This window comes from Malaclemys terrapin, chromosome 5 (genome assembly GCF_027887155.1).
Source record: "Malaclemys terrapin pileata isolate rMalTer1 chromosome 5, rMalTer1.hap1, whole genome shotgun sequence".
NCBI classification, from domain to species: domain Eukaryota; kingdom Metazoa; phylum Chordata; order Testudines; family Emydidae; genus Malaclemys; species Malaclemys terrapin.
The window spans coordinates 18836578-18852090 of NC_071509.1; the positions used below are offsets into that span (position 1 = coordinate 18836578).

At 44.7% G+C, this 15513-nt stretch overlaps 1 protein-coding gene across 5 annotated transcripts in view; it reads left to right on the forward strand.

Annotated features, from left to right (window-relative positions):
- Positions 1 to 15513, forward strand: part of NSD2 (nuclear receptor binding SET domain protein 2) — a 182829-nt gene that overhangs the window by 127457 nt on the left and 39859 nt on the right. For 4 of the 5 annotated variants that reach the window (XM_054030048.1, XM_054030047.1, XM_054030050.1 and 1 more), the window contains exons 11-15: positions 522 to 653; positions 6516 to 6639; positions 7658 to 7858; positions 11648 to 11827; positions 13935 to 14091. In XM_054030048.1, coding sequence (XP_053886023.1) covers positions 522 to 653; positions 6516 to 6639; positions 7658 to 7858; positions 11648 to 11827; positions 13935 to 14091 — 794 coding nt within the window. Of the gene's footprint in view, positions 1 to 521; positions 654 to 6515; positions 6640 to 7657; positions 7956 to 11647; positions 11828 to 13934; positions 14092 to 15513 lie in introns of those variants that run through there. The other variant, XM_054030051.1, reaches the window with a different exon arrangement.

Sequence of the window (15513 nt, forward strand, 5' to 3'; positions counted from 1 at the left end):
TTCAGTTTTATGAAGTGATGTTTCTGCTGTACCAGTAGGGCAGTGCTTTTCCATAAGGTGTCCAAAGCTCAACAGCAATGATTATATGCATCTAATAAGTGTGAATTTGCAGACAGCGTTCAGAGAAGCAGAGTTACTTACACACGTGTTTTCTATTCCTTAGACAACATACCTACCATTCATGTGCATATGGTACAATATGTTGACCTCTGACTAGAAAGTAATAGAAAATTGAAGCTAAAATGGCATGCAGCAAGATCTTGAGATTTTTATCTACACTATTGGTTTAGTCTGTGAAAACCAATGGTTAGTCCTTTTTACAAGGCATTCACAATCATGTAACTCTAGTTTTTTAAGAAAATTTACTTTTGTGGTGGCAAAGCAAATAATGGTCTGACACAGTCTTGGTCTAGAATTCCATCTTCATATTTCCTTTTAGTGACTTTCTCTCACAAAACTATTACACTCAACCATTTTCCTCTGTGAATTTGATAGATTTAATGCATACATTTAATCTTCAGATCTCGGATGGTCAAGGAGATGAGCGATCAGAGTCGCCCTATGAAAGTGCAGATGAGACTCAGACAGAAGCATCTATATCATCCAAAAAATCTGAGCGAGGAGCAGCAGCAAAAAAAGAATATGTGTGTCAGGTGAGAGACGTTAGTTAGTCACTTGTTACTTTTGGGTTTTCTTTCTAGAAATTTTTTTTTAAAAGATACAAAACTGAGACTAGAATTAGGGTTTTGGGAACTCGGGGGGAGTTAGTGCTTCATCCAAGCCTGGGTTATTTACATCTCTTCAGAGAGGAATAGTTTAGTGATATGAGCACTAGACTAGAAGACCAGGATTGTTGAATTCTACTTTATTCCTCTATTTGACCATGGACAAATCATGTAGCCTTTCCTCTTTAGTTTCCATAACTGCAAAACAAACATAATACCTTTCTCAAAGGAGGGCAGGTAACTAGATAGTGTTAGATTGTAAACCCTACAGCTCAGAGACTTGTCTCTGTGTGTGTATTTGTAAAGTGTCAGTGACACCACAGTGATATCGAGATTACGGCCTCTGGGCACGACTGTAATATAAATAACACTTGCTTTAATGATGGTATTGGTATGGTCAGGCTTTTAAAAAATAAAATAAAATGCTGCTAGCAGTGTTTAAAAAGGGATCGTTACTTGTGAAATGAGGTAACGTACATCAGGGAATATCTGGTTTGTCTCCAAGGGCCAAACAAGCAAATTCTCTCTGTCTCTCGCTCTTTACATATAGTAATAATGAAATTACATTTATTTTAAAATGCTGAGGTGACTAATCACTTAACTGTGCTGTCATTATAGCTTGGTAGTTTTTAGTTCTTCGAGTGCTTGTTCATGTAGATTCCATTCTTGGTGTGTGCGCCCACGTGCACACTTGTCGGAGATTTTCTGCACTCCTGTGTGGCAGAATATTAGGTGCCGCTGGCCCTGCACCCTCTCAGTTCCTTCTTACTGCCCATTACGGTTGGTTGGAGCGCCTTGTCTTGCTTCACAAGAGCAGCAGCGGTTGTCCATTGACTGGTTTAGTGGTTGTTATACATAGTTTCATGGATAGTTAGTTGATAGTGTGTGTTAGCCAAGAGAGTCCCACTTGGGACTTTCCGTGAGCGGGGCATGCCCCACTCCCCCGGCTTCAAGCCGTATGCGTCATGCAGCAGGCCGATGCCGATTAGCGATCCACATAATAGCTGTCTTAAGTGTCTGGATCAAGGCCACAGAAAAGACAGGTGCTGCATCTGTACCATCTTTCGCCTGCGGACTCAGAAAGAGCAGGATATCCTCTTGAGGGCGTTATTGATGGAGGCAGCTCTTCATCCGGCATCGGAACCCTCCACCACGGCACCCACGCCCAAAACTTCGGCCTCGGCACTCACTGCCGGCGCCGGACTTGGCCTGGCACAGTTCCGTTTCACCTGCGCTGAAGAAGAGGCTGAAGAAAAGAAGCCCCTTGGCACCAAAGGAGAGAGGGGCCTCGGGCAAAGGACTTGTCAGGCCATGCACCCACTATGGGGCTTCATGGGAGTACTACAGATGTCAGAGCCACCAGCCATGCCAGGGACCCACCTCCCACGCTAGGCAAAAGCAGGTGTTCCCAGCCAGTGATGGGACCTTCAGTGCCCGAAGTGGTCCTGGCGGCTAAGGAGCAAGGCCGACCGGCTCCGCAGGTGCCACGCCAGGTGACCGATACTGCTCCACTCACGGCACTAAAGGGAAAAGCCACCAGGGTGCTGCAGCATAGACTGGCGGAACACCACTCGGGACCAGTCACCGCAGCCTAGTTTGCCAGCCAGAAGGCCTAGATCTCCATCAAGATCTCCTCCTACTAGGTGAGGGACTAGGCTTGTGGCGTCGCTCCCCATACCAACGACCATCTGGCCATATGTCGCCTAGATGCCAAACACGCTCTCCCAGAGGGTTTCCTCGTAGTCTATCTCCATCCTGGAGGGCTTGTTTGGGATCTCGGAGGACAGTGGTCAAGGCCGGACTGCGATTTTAGCCCATTGCTGAGACAGGGCAACTGCTCTCCGACGCGGGAGACTAAGGTGGCTCCAGCCACGTTTCCAACGCAGCAGGGACCATGGTCCCTCTCCCCCCCCCCCCCCCCCCCCCGCGCAACATACCCTGGGGTCGAGGGAGCCTTCCCCTGACAAGGGATGGGATGACACCTTCCCTCACGCAACAGAATTGTCCTCGTCGTCCCCAAACGAGGTGGTGGCTGGACCTTCCCACACCAGCAGTCCCCCGGACGATTTTAAGGAGCACCAGGCCCTCTTTAAACGGGTGGCTGAAAATCTTGGTCTGCATATTGAGGAGGTCGCTGAGGAGGCAGATGACCTCTTCAATGTCGGCCACCACATTGGCAAAAATTGCATTTCCTGTCTACCCAGGAGTGCTCAAAATAACCAAATTGGTGTGGCAAACCCCTCATCTGTTCTGCCGACGTCAAAGAAAGCAGAAAAGAAATACTATGTCCTTGCAAAGGGCTTAGAGTATCTATATGCTCATCCCCCCCCATGGCATCATTGGTCATATCTGCAGTGAATGAAAAGGACAGGCAGGGTCACCCCGCAGAACGCCAAAAAATAAGGAGGCCAAAAGACTCAACTTATTCGGCAGGGAAGTTTATTCGACAGACAGCTTATAGTTTAGGGTCTCTAACCAGTAGGCCCTGCTGGGACGTTATAACTTTAACCTGTGGGACTCCCTTAATAAGTTCACAAGGGTCCTTCCACAGGATCGTGTCCAAGAGTTCGCCGTGTTGGTGAGCAAAGGCACGGTGGTGGCCCGGGGAGTCCTCCAGGTGTCCTGGGACACGATGGACTAGGCTGCCAGGCTGGTCATGTTGGCAGTGGCCATGAGACGTAGCTCCTTGTTGCAGGCTTCTGGGCTGTCCCAAGAGATGCAGACCATAATCCAGGACCTGCCATTCGAGGGTTCGGTGCTCTTTTCTGAGCTATTTGACTCTGGGCTCTGTGGGCTCAAGGACTCCTGAGCCACCCTCCAATCCCAGGGCTTGCACACCCCTCAGCAGTCCAGGAAGCCGTTCCATCCTCCGCCTCTTCCAACGCACTCAAGGTCCTGGAGGGCTCCCAGGTCTGGCGCCGACGGGCAAAAGGACAAAGACAAAGGGCCTAAGAGACGCTGCCTGGCTGCCCAACCTGACCCTCCCAGAAGTCAGGGAGGCCAGAAACAGTCATTTTGAAGGTGCGCTCGAGTACTGCACCCCAGCCAATGTACTGGATCCAACCCTCCTTTTCCTCAACTGCCTCCGCCCTTTTCAGTTGGCCTGATCCCGTGTCACCTCAGACCACTGGGTGCTTGATATGGTTTCTTCAGGCTACACCCTGCAGTTTATAGCCGACCATCCCTCCCACCCCCCTTATCCCGTCCCTCTTCAGGGACCCGTCTCACGAGCAACTCCTCGTTCAGAAAGTCGAAAACATCAATCGATATCAGGGAACTCAGAGCGGTTTGACTAGCCTGCCAAGCCTTTCTACCTCCTACAAGACAGGGTGGTTCAGGTCCTGATGGACAACATGGCTACGGTCTTCTTTATCAACAGGCAGGGTAGAGCCAGGTTGTCTGCCCTTTGCCAGGAAGCCCTCTGGCTCTGGGACTTCTGCCTACATCACAACATCCATCTTGTGGTTACTAACCTTCCAGGGTCCAAGAACGCTTTGGCAGATTGCCTCAGTAGGATGTTCTCGTCTCACCATGAGTGCTCCCTTAATCCGGAGGTGGTTGGTTCCATCTTCTACAGGTGGGGAAATCCCTGGGCGGACCTGTTTGCATCCAGGCAGAACAGGAAATGCCACGTCGTTTTCTCAATTGGGGGCATGGACAGAGGAGCCCTGTCAGATGCCTTTCTGCTCCCGTGGTCGGAGGTTCTGATATTTGCCTTTCCTCCGGTGCCATTGCTACCCAGGGTCCTCATGAAAATCAAACAGGACAGGGTGATGGTCATCCTCATAGTACCGGTGTGGCCGTGCCACCATTGGTTCAGCACTCTGCTGGACCTCTCAGTGGTGACCCCATTCCAGCTACCACTCAGGTCGGACCTGTTGTCCCAGAACCATGGCAGTCTTCTGCACCCACTTCTGGCAGCATTACATCTGATGGCTTGGTTGCTGCGTGGCTAAATACGAAGGAGCAGCGGTGCTTGGCTGAGGTTCAGCGTGTTCTGTTGGGAAGTAGGAAGTCCTCCACCAGAGCGATCTACCTGGCCAAGTGGAAACGATTCACCTTCTGGATTGCAGACAAAGGTGTTCATCCTGAGCAGACTTTGCTGCAACTTATTCTGGACTACATCCTGCACTTTAAGCTCCAGGGCTTGTCCCTCTTACTGATCAAGGTCCATCATCTTGGCCTTCCACCCGCCATTCGAGGGCAGGTCGGTTTTTGCTTAGGATATCACGGCCAGAATCCTTAAGGGCCTAGAGCACCTCTACTAGCACATGAGGGACCCCAACCCTCCGTGGAACTTGAATCTGGTGCTGTCGCAATTTGTGGGTCCTCCCTTTGAGCTGCTGGCTTCCTGCTCCCTTCTTCTCCTCTCCTGGAAGGTTGCGTTCCTGGTTGCAGTGACGTCGGCCCACCAGGTATCTGAGATTCAGGCGTTCACCTTGGAGCCTCCTTACATGGTCTTGGTCCAACTAAGGCCATACCTGACGTTTCTTCCCAAGGTAGTCTCTGAGTTTCATTCGAGCCAGGACATTTACTTACCAGTCTTCTTTCCGAAGCCACATAGGTCCCTGGAGGAGTGCAGGCTACATGCCCTAGACATCAGACAGGCTCTGCCTTCTATATTGGCAGGACCAGCCGTTCCATAAGTCGACGCAGTTATTCGTCGCTATGGCCGACAGAATGAAAGGTCACCTTGTATCCACTTAAAGAATTTCTTCTTAGATCCCTGCCTGCATTCGCTTCTGCCACGACCAAGCGAAGGTGCCACCCCCAGCGATTGTCACCACCCTCTCAAGCAGGGCACAGGCCTCTTTGGCAGCCTTTCTGGCCCATGTGCCTCTCCAGGACATCTGTAGAGTGGCCACCTGGTCATCTGTCCACACTTTGACGTCCCATTATGCACTGACCCAGTAGGCCCAGGATGATGCTGGCTTCGGAAGAGCAGTACTGCAAGCTGCTAAGCTGTGAACTCCGAGCCCACCTCCGTGGATACTGCTTGTGAGTCACTGAAAATGGAATCGACATGAGCAAGCACTAGAAGAAAAACCGGTTACCTGCCTTTTCATAACTGTTGTTCTTTGAGATGTGTTGCTCATGTCCATTCCATTTCCCACCCTCCTACCTCTGTCGGAGTTGCTGGCTAGAAGGAACTGAGAGGGCACAGGGCCGGCAGCACCTGATATACCAGCAGGTGGGAGCGCCTCTCAGGGGTTCCACAGCTGGCCCTATGGATACCGCTAAGGCAGAAATCTCAGACAACTGTGCATGTGGGCATGCACACATCTCAAATGGAATGGACATGAGCAACACATCTCTGAGAACAACAGTTCCGAAAAGGCAGGTAACCGGTTTTTATTCATGTGCCAATGCTGACAATTCAGGCCTGGAAGTATCACAAAGCCTAGCATATTAAGTATTCCTGGTAAGGAGAAAATAAGGTTGCTTTTAGCCTTACTTAGTCTGCAATTTCCACGAGTAGAAAATTTGTTTAAAATCTTTTTGTACTTATTAGATTGAATCTACATTATTTAGGGGTGTGTGTCTGTCTGTCTGTCTGTCTAGAGGGCATACATGTAAATATTTTGTATTTACTAAATACATCCTAAATATTTGTAGGAATGGAAAAACATTTCTGCTTGGAAACTGTATGATCTGATGGTTGTAGAATTATCTTTTCCTCCACTTCAGATACGAAGAGTGTGAGAGGAGAAGTAGGTGAGAGAAATAACGAAGAAAACAGTTAATCCCATATGCGTATTTTTAACACTCAATACTTTTCTGATTTAAAAGCTATGTGAAAAACCAGGTGATCTCCTGCTGTGTGAAGGCCTATGCTTTGGAGCTTTTCATGTAAGCTGCCTTGGGCTCCCTGGAAGACCAGCAGGAAAATTCATTTGTCGTGAATGTACATCAGGCAAGTTTTGTCCTTAATAAAAAGCCATACTGTTTATATCTTTTGTCCTAACAAATCTTGTTAGCTGAGATTATGTATATCTGAAGGAACCATGGTGCCAGGCAGGATGGGAGCTCACATTACCATTAATTTTGTCTCTTTATGTAAGTGCTGGAAAATCCAGGTACCCAGCATTTTTAGTTGAAACCACGTGCACCCTGAGCTGGTTTAGCATGTGCAGTGCATAATTATAACATTTGCAGAATACTTGTCATCATATGTAATTCCAGAAGACTCAAAACCTGTGGAAGGCATAAGAAGTCCTACAATCAGGTAAAAGAAGTAGGTTAAACAATTCCTGTTCTTCTTCTCTCCCCCCCCCCCACCCCCAATCTTCTCATTTTTCTGTGATTTTTCAATCTCCTCTTCATTCTATAAAAAGTCTAACTGTAGTTCTTGCTATTAATCTCTGTTGCTTTTTCTCCTGTAATAACTACTGCTGGTTTATAATACTTAAACATGACTTAAAAGCTGTTACAGTCCTGTTGCATCTTCAAACAGAAAACACGCTGAACCTTGTTGAAGAAAACTGTGACGCATAATAATGAAGTTTTCATGACCTGGTTTTCAAGTGGCACAGAAATAAGCTTCATAAACTGTCTCACATTGTAGGCTGATCTTGGCATCTTCAGGATCACAGACACCCGATGTTATTGACTTCATTGTTAAAAAGAATTGCCCTTATTGTACCCCTGTAATATTTAAAAGGTTCTTTAATTAAGAACATGTAAGCAAGTCAGTGATTGAGGAATTAGAGTTTAACTGTGTACAATTTAAACAGTAATTGATTTATATTGTAGTTATATTTGATTTGTTTTGGGATGGGTTGATTAGAAGCCTTTTAATTCTCAAAGTTATAAATTTGAGTCAATGATCTAGATCAAGTAAGAGTTTTGTTTTTGTTCCTTTTTCTCCCCAGAGAAATATAGTCTAAATACAGAAACTTGAGTAAAAAATAGGATGTTACTTTTATTTTTAGGTGTTCACACGTGTTTTGTGTGTAAGGAGAGAAAGGCAGATGTGAAGCGCTGTATTGTATCCCAGTGTGGTAAATTCTACCATGAGGCTTGTGTGAGAAAATTTCATCTTACTGTGTTTGAGAACAGAGGTTTTCGATGTCCTTTCCACAGCTGTGTAAGCTGTCATGTTACTAATCCCTCAAATCCAAGAATATCAAAAGGTATTCCTTCATTTTTTTTCAGATTTTTTTCTTAAACTTTCTGAGTTGCTATTGTTTAGCTCCAACTAGCATTGTTGTACATAAAGAATTAAAGATACCTCTGCTAACTGAACTGTAAATCTTATTCAACCCATTCAACATACTTTATTATAGTGATGTGGTAGGAGGACTCTGGTTATAATTAAAGAGGCACTTTCACTTGGAGCCCTAGGTCACTTATAGTTTTCTGAAAGAAAATTATCTTCAGATTTATGTATTTCATGATGGATCCCTGATCAAAGGTAATTTTTTTTCTATGTTGAGTAAAATTCCATATGGCCACTTCTTATTCATGTACTTATTTTATCTATAACAATAAAAATTAGGGCTGTCAAACAATTAAAAAAATTGTGTGATTAATTGCACTTTTAATACAGAGGTCATAAGCCGGTCGAGCGTAATCGACTGGTCGATCCTTGACACTCTCCCAGTCGATCGTGATCTCCGGACGCTAAAAGTCTGGTGGTGTAGTGGGGCTGTCGCTAAGGTGGGCTTCCTTCCGGCCCCACGCCACTCCCAGAAGCGGCCAGCATACCCCCGCAGCCCCAGGGGAGGAGGGGACAGGGGTCTCCTGCTGCTCCTACCTGTAAGCACCGTCCCTGTAGCTCCCATTGGCCAGGAATGAGGAACTGTGGCCAATGGGAGCTGCGTGTGCGGTGCCTGCAGAGCGGGGCAACATGTGGAGCCACAGACATGTCTACACACACACACACACACACACACACACACACACACACACACCCCACGCAGGGGCACGTTGGCCCCTTCTGGGAGCAGCATGGGGCAGGCAGGAAGCCTGCCTTAGCCCCGCTGTGCCACCCACCAGGAGCCACCCATGGTCAGTGCCACCCAGCGGGAGCCCACACCCCAACCCCCTGCCCCCTCCCGGAGCCAGCACCAAACCCCAGCCCTGAGCCCCCTCCCAGAGCAAGCACCCTATACCCCCTCCTGCACCCCTGCCCCAGCCCTGATCCTCCCCTCCCAGAACCATACCCTTTCCTGCACCCCAACACTCTTCCTCAGCCCGGAGCCCCCTCCTTCACCCAAACTCCCTCCCAGAGTTCGCACTCCTTCCTGCTTCCAAACTCCCTCCCAGAGCTTGCACCCCTCACCTCCATCTGCACCCCAACACCCTCCCCCAGGCTCAGCCTGGAGCCCCTCCCACACTGCGAGCCCCTCGGACCCAGCCCAGAGCCTGCATCCCCTCCCATATTCCAATCCCCATGCCCCAGCCGGATGAAAGTGAGTGAAGGTGGAGGAGAGAGAGCGACAGAGAGAGGTGGGGATGGAGTGAGTGGGGCGGATATTTTCAAATATATTGATTTCAATTACAAGACAGAATACAATGTGTACAGTGCTCACTATATTTATTTTTGATTATAAATATTTGCACTATAAAAAACAAAAGAAATAGTATTTTTCAATTCACCTAATAAAAGTATTGTAGTGCAATCTCTTTATAATGAAAGTTTAACTTACAGATGTAGGATTATGTACAAAAAATAACTGCATTCAAAAACAAAACAGTGTAAAACTTCAGAGAACTTCAAGTCCACTCAGTCCTACTTCTTGTTTAGCCAGTCGCTCAGACAAACAAGTTTGTTTACATTTTCAGGAGATAATGCTGCCCGCTTCTTGTTTACAATATCACCTGAAAGTGAGAACAGGCGTTTGCATGGCACTGTTGTAGCCGGCATTGCAAAATATTTATATGCTAGATGCAGTAAAGAGTCATATGTCCTTTCATGCTTCAACCACCATTCCAGAGGATATGCGTCCATGCTGATAATGGGTTCTGCTTGATAACCATCCAAAGCAATGCGGGCCGATGCATGTTCATTTTCATTATGTAAGTCAGAGTCACCAACAAAAGGTTAATTTTCTTTTTTGGTGGTTTGGGTTCTGTAGTTTCCGCATCGGAGTGTTGCTCTTTTAAGACTTCTGAAAGCATGCTCCACGCCTCATCGCTCTCAGATATTAAAAGGCACTTCAGATTCTCAAATCTTGGGTTGAGTGCTGTAACTATCTTTAGAAATCTCACATTGTTACCTTCTTTGCGTTTTTGTTAAATCTGCAGCGAAAGTGTTCTTAAAATTAACAACGTGCTGAGTCATCATCCGAGACTAATTTAACAATAAATATATGGCAGAATGCGGGTAAAACATAGCAGGAGACATACAATTCTCCCCCACGGAGTTCAGTCACAAATTTAATTAACGCATTATTTTTTTTAACAAGCGTCATTAGCAAGGAAGCATGGCCTCTGGAATAGTGGCCGAAGCATGAAGGGGCATACAAATGTTTAGCATAATTTGTTGCTGGCATTACAAGGTACTAAGTGCCATGCGAATGCATGTTCTCACTTTCAGGTGACGTTGTAAATAAGAAGCATCCAGCATTATCCCCCCTAAATGTAAACAAACTTGTTTGTCTTAGCAGTTGGCTCAACAAGAAGTATGAGTGAGTGGACTTGTAGGCTCTAAAGTTTTACATTGTTTTGTTTTTGAGTGCAATTATGTAACCAAAAAAAATCTACATTTGTAAGTTGCACATTCACGATAAAGAGATTGCACTACAGTATTTGCATGAGGTGAATTGAAAAATTATATTTCTTTTGTTTGCCATTTTTATAGTGCAAATATTTGTAATAAAAAATAGTAATGTAAAGTGAGCACTGTCAACTTTGTATTCAGTGTTGTAATTGAAATCAATATATTTGAAAATGTAGAAAAATATCTAAAAATATTTAATACATTTCAGTTGGTATATTATTGTTTAACAGTGTGATTAAAATTGCAATTAATCGTGATTAATTTTTTTTAGTTAATCGCATGAGTTAGCTGCGATTAATCAACTGCCCCAATAAAAAAAAAAAATTTTTTTCCACCTTGATAATTCAGAACAACTCAAGGAGTGTGTGCTATGTCTAAAGTAGAAAAATGGTTGGACAAAGTGTTAAAATGGACTGAAATGCCATAAGGCACGTATGCAGTATACCACTTTTATTACTGTTTCAGGCCCCATTCCTTCAGCACTTGCATATATAGTCCCGTTAATGTTAGCTGAACTACTCATGTGAATGAGTACTTACGTGAGTAAGAGTAGCAGAATTTTCCCTTTAGTATGTGCCAATTGCAGATCTCCACACATATATACAAAATAGTTTATTATCTGGGAAACTACATGTAAAAGTATATGCATAATTATCTGTCGTCATGAGTAGTCTTACTTGTTCCCTGTCAAGTTGTGCCAGTCATGTCACAAAATAAATACTGAAAGTTAGACATCTTTCCTAAACAGCCTAGAAATTAGATATGACAGATATGGGAGAGTGCAAGTGAGAGAGAATTGGGACTGTTTATATAAATAATATTGTGCAATGAAATGCTGTTCATTTGGAGACCCTTTGGTTTTAATGTGTACTTAAAGATTTTTCTTTTTAACAACTTACTACACACATGCTGTTGTGTCTGTGTGAAGCTCTTCACGTTAGAATGTTACAGTGCCTTTAATTCAGTCTGGGAGCTCTTCTTCCTTAAAAGCAAAACTCAGTGCAGAAAACCTGCATTAATTCAATATTCTGATTGATTTTAAATGCATGGTTTTTAAAGATATGGTGTTTTTCACATTTTGTATGTATGTTTATAGGCTACATTATGCAGTAATAAAAAACATTTTTTGCATTATATCTGCAGACCAATAAAATCTCTAGTTTAGAAAGATAATATAGAAGTATTCTGCTTTTGCTAGGCAAAATGATGCGGTGTATTCGCTGTCCTGTCGCTTACCATGCTGGAGATGTTTGCATTGCTGCAGGGTGTGCAGTGATCACTTCCAACAGCATTGTTTGTACCAATCATTTCACTGCCATGAAAGGAAAAAGTCATCATGCGCACATCAATGTGAGCTGGTGCTTTGTGTGCTCAAAAGGTAAATCGATGTACAAATCTTTATTTTATTGCTTTACTAAAAGTATAAACTAATCAACATCTAAATATTCATTTTTCAATTTATTTTATTAAGATATTTAAAGAAAAACACCAGACACATGGTGTAACTTCTGATTTCTTCAAAGAGTTGTTGAAGGTATTGGAGTATCTTGTTAACTGCAGATGTCATTGTTTTTTTTTTGGGGGGGGGGGGGGGTTTCTTGCACTTTGTCCAACTACCCTTTGATTTAATTGTTATGCAGAGAAGCTTAATGAGTGCAGCCACTGTACACAGTGCTGATTAGAACATGGAGGAAGCAAACTACCAGACCTGATGACAAATTAAACAAACACTGTGGAAGCTTGTTAAGCCACAGTTTGCTTAACTACCCACTTGAAAATTCATGTACACTGTGACAGGAGCAACCTGGAAATGGGGTACCGCTGAGCCCTCTGTCTCAGCAACCTGGGCTTCCTCTCACACTGTGATGCTGTGACAAGCTGCAAACCTCTCCAGGTACTGCACTTAACACAGACATCCAAAGGCAGGGACACACCCAGCTGCATTACATGAATACTTCTGCTAGCCACTCATGAATCAACACTAGAGAGGCTCCAGCCAATTCTCCACAGCTCTCCAGCCCTATGACCCCAGAGCTGTACCATCTTGCCCTGGTCAGAAGCCTGACCAATGTAAATTTATTACCCAGTCCGCCCCTCCCTCAATGTGAATTGGACATGCACCAGCTCTTGTTCCTGAGTAGATTTCCCAAGCACTTCAAGAAAAACTCACTGTTTTAGGTAAAATATAAAACAGATTTATTAACTACAGAAAGATTTTAAGTGATTATAAAGTAATCATACAGATCAAAGTTGGTCACCTAAGAAATCAAAGTAAAATCGCAATCTGAGTTCTATAAACTAAACAGGATATGAATTAAGCAGTTTCTCACCCTGATGGTATAGTTCCTTAATACACAAGCTGGGATTCTCCTTTCCAGCCTGGGACCACCTCCCCAGTTCAGTCTTTGTCCTCCAGATGTGTTTCCAGGTGTTGAGTTGTGGGGGGAGAGAGGAGAAATGATGATGTCACTTCCCCTCCTTTATAGGATCCTCCAGCTTGCTGGAAAGATCTTTTGCTATGAGGTGAGTCAAGCAGTCTCCATTGTCTTTGTGCTCTCTCTGAGAGGTCTCCACTGTATATAGTTCCTGGGGTAGTCCTTGTGCACGTGTATTCCCCTTACTGGACCATCAATGCTGCCTGGCTTCTCCATTGTTGTACCTGAAAGGCTGGTTGTGGGTGTTTCCCAACATATTTCAGTAACACACACATATAGCAAGACTTCATAACTTCACATACAATGATAGCACATACAATCCAATAGGATATTAATGTTCAACAGATAAAGACTTTTAAAATGATACCTCACAAAGCATGCTTTGTACAAACACATCATAATTATATCACCATATATATATATATAGTGAATATGGGGGTGCCAGGGTGTTGCTTTGGGGTACCAAATGTGACACATACAAAATAGTGAGATCACCCCTCTCCTCGATACAATTTTATTGGAAAAATTCTTTAGATGCTCATTTTTATTAAAATTTTACATACTGTTAAGCATTGTCATAAATTAAACTGCAACTGTTAAAACCGAGTAATTACAATTTGTGATGCATTATCCTAGCTTTTATTTTATTGTTAGTTCATGTGCTAATTTGTGAGACAAGATGGATGAGGTAATATTTTTTATTGGCCCAACTTCTGTTGCTGTGAGAGTCAAGCTTTTTAACTTACACAGAACTCTTCTTCAGGTCTGGAAGACTCTCAGTGTGTCACAGCTAAATAGGACTACAACAACATGGCATATTGCTAGTTTGTATAATTTAGTAATCTGAGTCTTCTATTCACCCAAGTTAATGGTTTTCTGTGGCTTTTTCATATGAATGAGTGATATCCATTTGTTGCAGATCAGTATGTTCCAACCAATTTTTTAAAAAATGTAGTGTCTAGTTACATGCTACTGTGATTTAAATCAGACTGAAATGCTAAACTTTTTTCCACCTTGAAACTTAAACTTTCAATCTTTTATTTTGTACAGGAGGAAGCCTTTTGTGCTGTGAGTCATGTCCTGCAGCATTTCACCCAGACTGTTTAAATATTGAAATGCCAGATGGTAGCTGGTACTGCAATGACTGTAGGGCTGGAAAGAAACTCCGTTTCCAGGATATCATTTGGGTCAAACTTGGAAATTACAGGTCTGATGAATGGACTTACATTTTTTCATTTAATATAAATATAATATAATATAAAATTACTTTTGCTGAAAGTAACTTGAAAACAAGCTGTGTGTGGAAATCTGTTAAACTAAGGGGTTGCATGCTTTGGTGCTTCTGGAGGCCAAGTTCAGTGCATGAACCAAAGGCTTCTTGCACGACTCCTCCCCCCCTCCCCCCCACAACTGTTCTGTATGCCACCCTCTCATCCTCTTCCATTTCAGGGACTCCCAGCAACTAAGAACTCTGTGTGCCCCTCAATCCCCCGCAAGGAGCTGTTTATTCCATGCCCTTTTCCCCCATACTATTGTGACCCATTTTCCCCATGCTAGGAGCTGTGTGTGTCCCCCATTTCCCTTGTAACTGCTCCTATCTTAGCCTACCTGTGTCTAGACTAGAGTGTCACCCACTGCTTCTGTAGGCCAGGCTCATGGCACACATCAGTAGTTCCTTATATCCCAGTCTCATTTGAGTGATGTTCCTTATTGTCCCACTAAGGGTTATGCGCATGCACCCGGAGCTTTTGAAAATAGCATTATCCCTTGGTCCACACATGGGCCCTTGCTCTACCTCATGGTTTTGACTGAGGCGATAAAGGGCAGGGCGGACTGACCAGGCCCTCAGTTCCTTCTTGCCACCACATGGTCCAATTCAGAGCATCTTCTGTTCTCTGATCTCTCGTGACGCACTTTCCTCAATACAGGAAAAAAACTGTTTTATGCTTGTATATAGTTCAGCATTCTGTTATTTTTGTAGTAGTTTTAGTGTTAGCAGTAGTTTTTAAGATTTTAAGGACTTTGGGATACTGTTTTACTGACCCCCTTCGTCCCCCAGCACCCACGCTTGGGTATTGGATTATGATGAAGATGCCTGGGTTCAAGATCTGCGCTTCCTGCCCTCGCTCGTTTTTGATCTGTGATGAGCACCAATGCTGCCTTTACTGCTTGGGGGAAGTCCACGTTGCATCAAGGTGCAATATCTGTCTCTCCTTCCCAGCCCATACCTAGGAAGGCCAGGCTCTCCACCTCAAGAAGCAACTCGTAGAGATCACCACGAAGCCATGGTTGGATCCAGGCCAGGGAACCCCTTCGCCCCCCCCATCCCCTCAGCCCCCCCCCCCCCCCACCCAGTACATCAGCTTGAGCAGTCGAGCAGCACGCCTCCTACTGCAGAGTCCCAGTCTGGTTCTGCCAGTACCAGTGCTAAGGACCCCATGCCAGGGCCTAGCCATGAGGTAAGGAAGCATGTCATAAGCATGGCAGTAAATCTTCCTTAAGGCCCAAGAAGGACATTTCATCCTCTACAAGTTCAGTTTTGGAAGAGCGGTGTGTTCCCAGGCTCACAAGCATGGCAAGAAGTCACACACACAACACTGGGCCCGCTGGTCCCAGTTACCGAGCCATG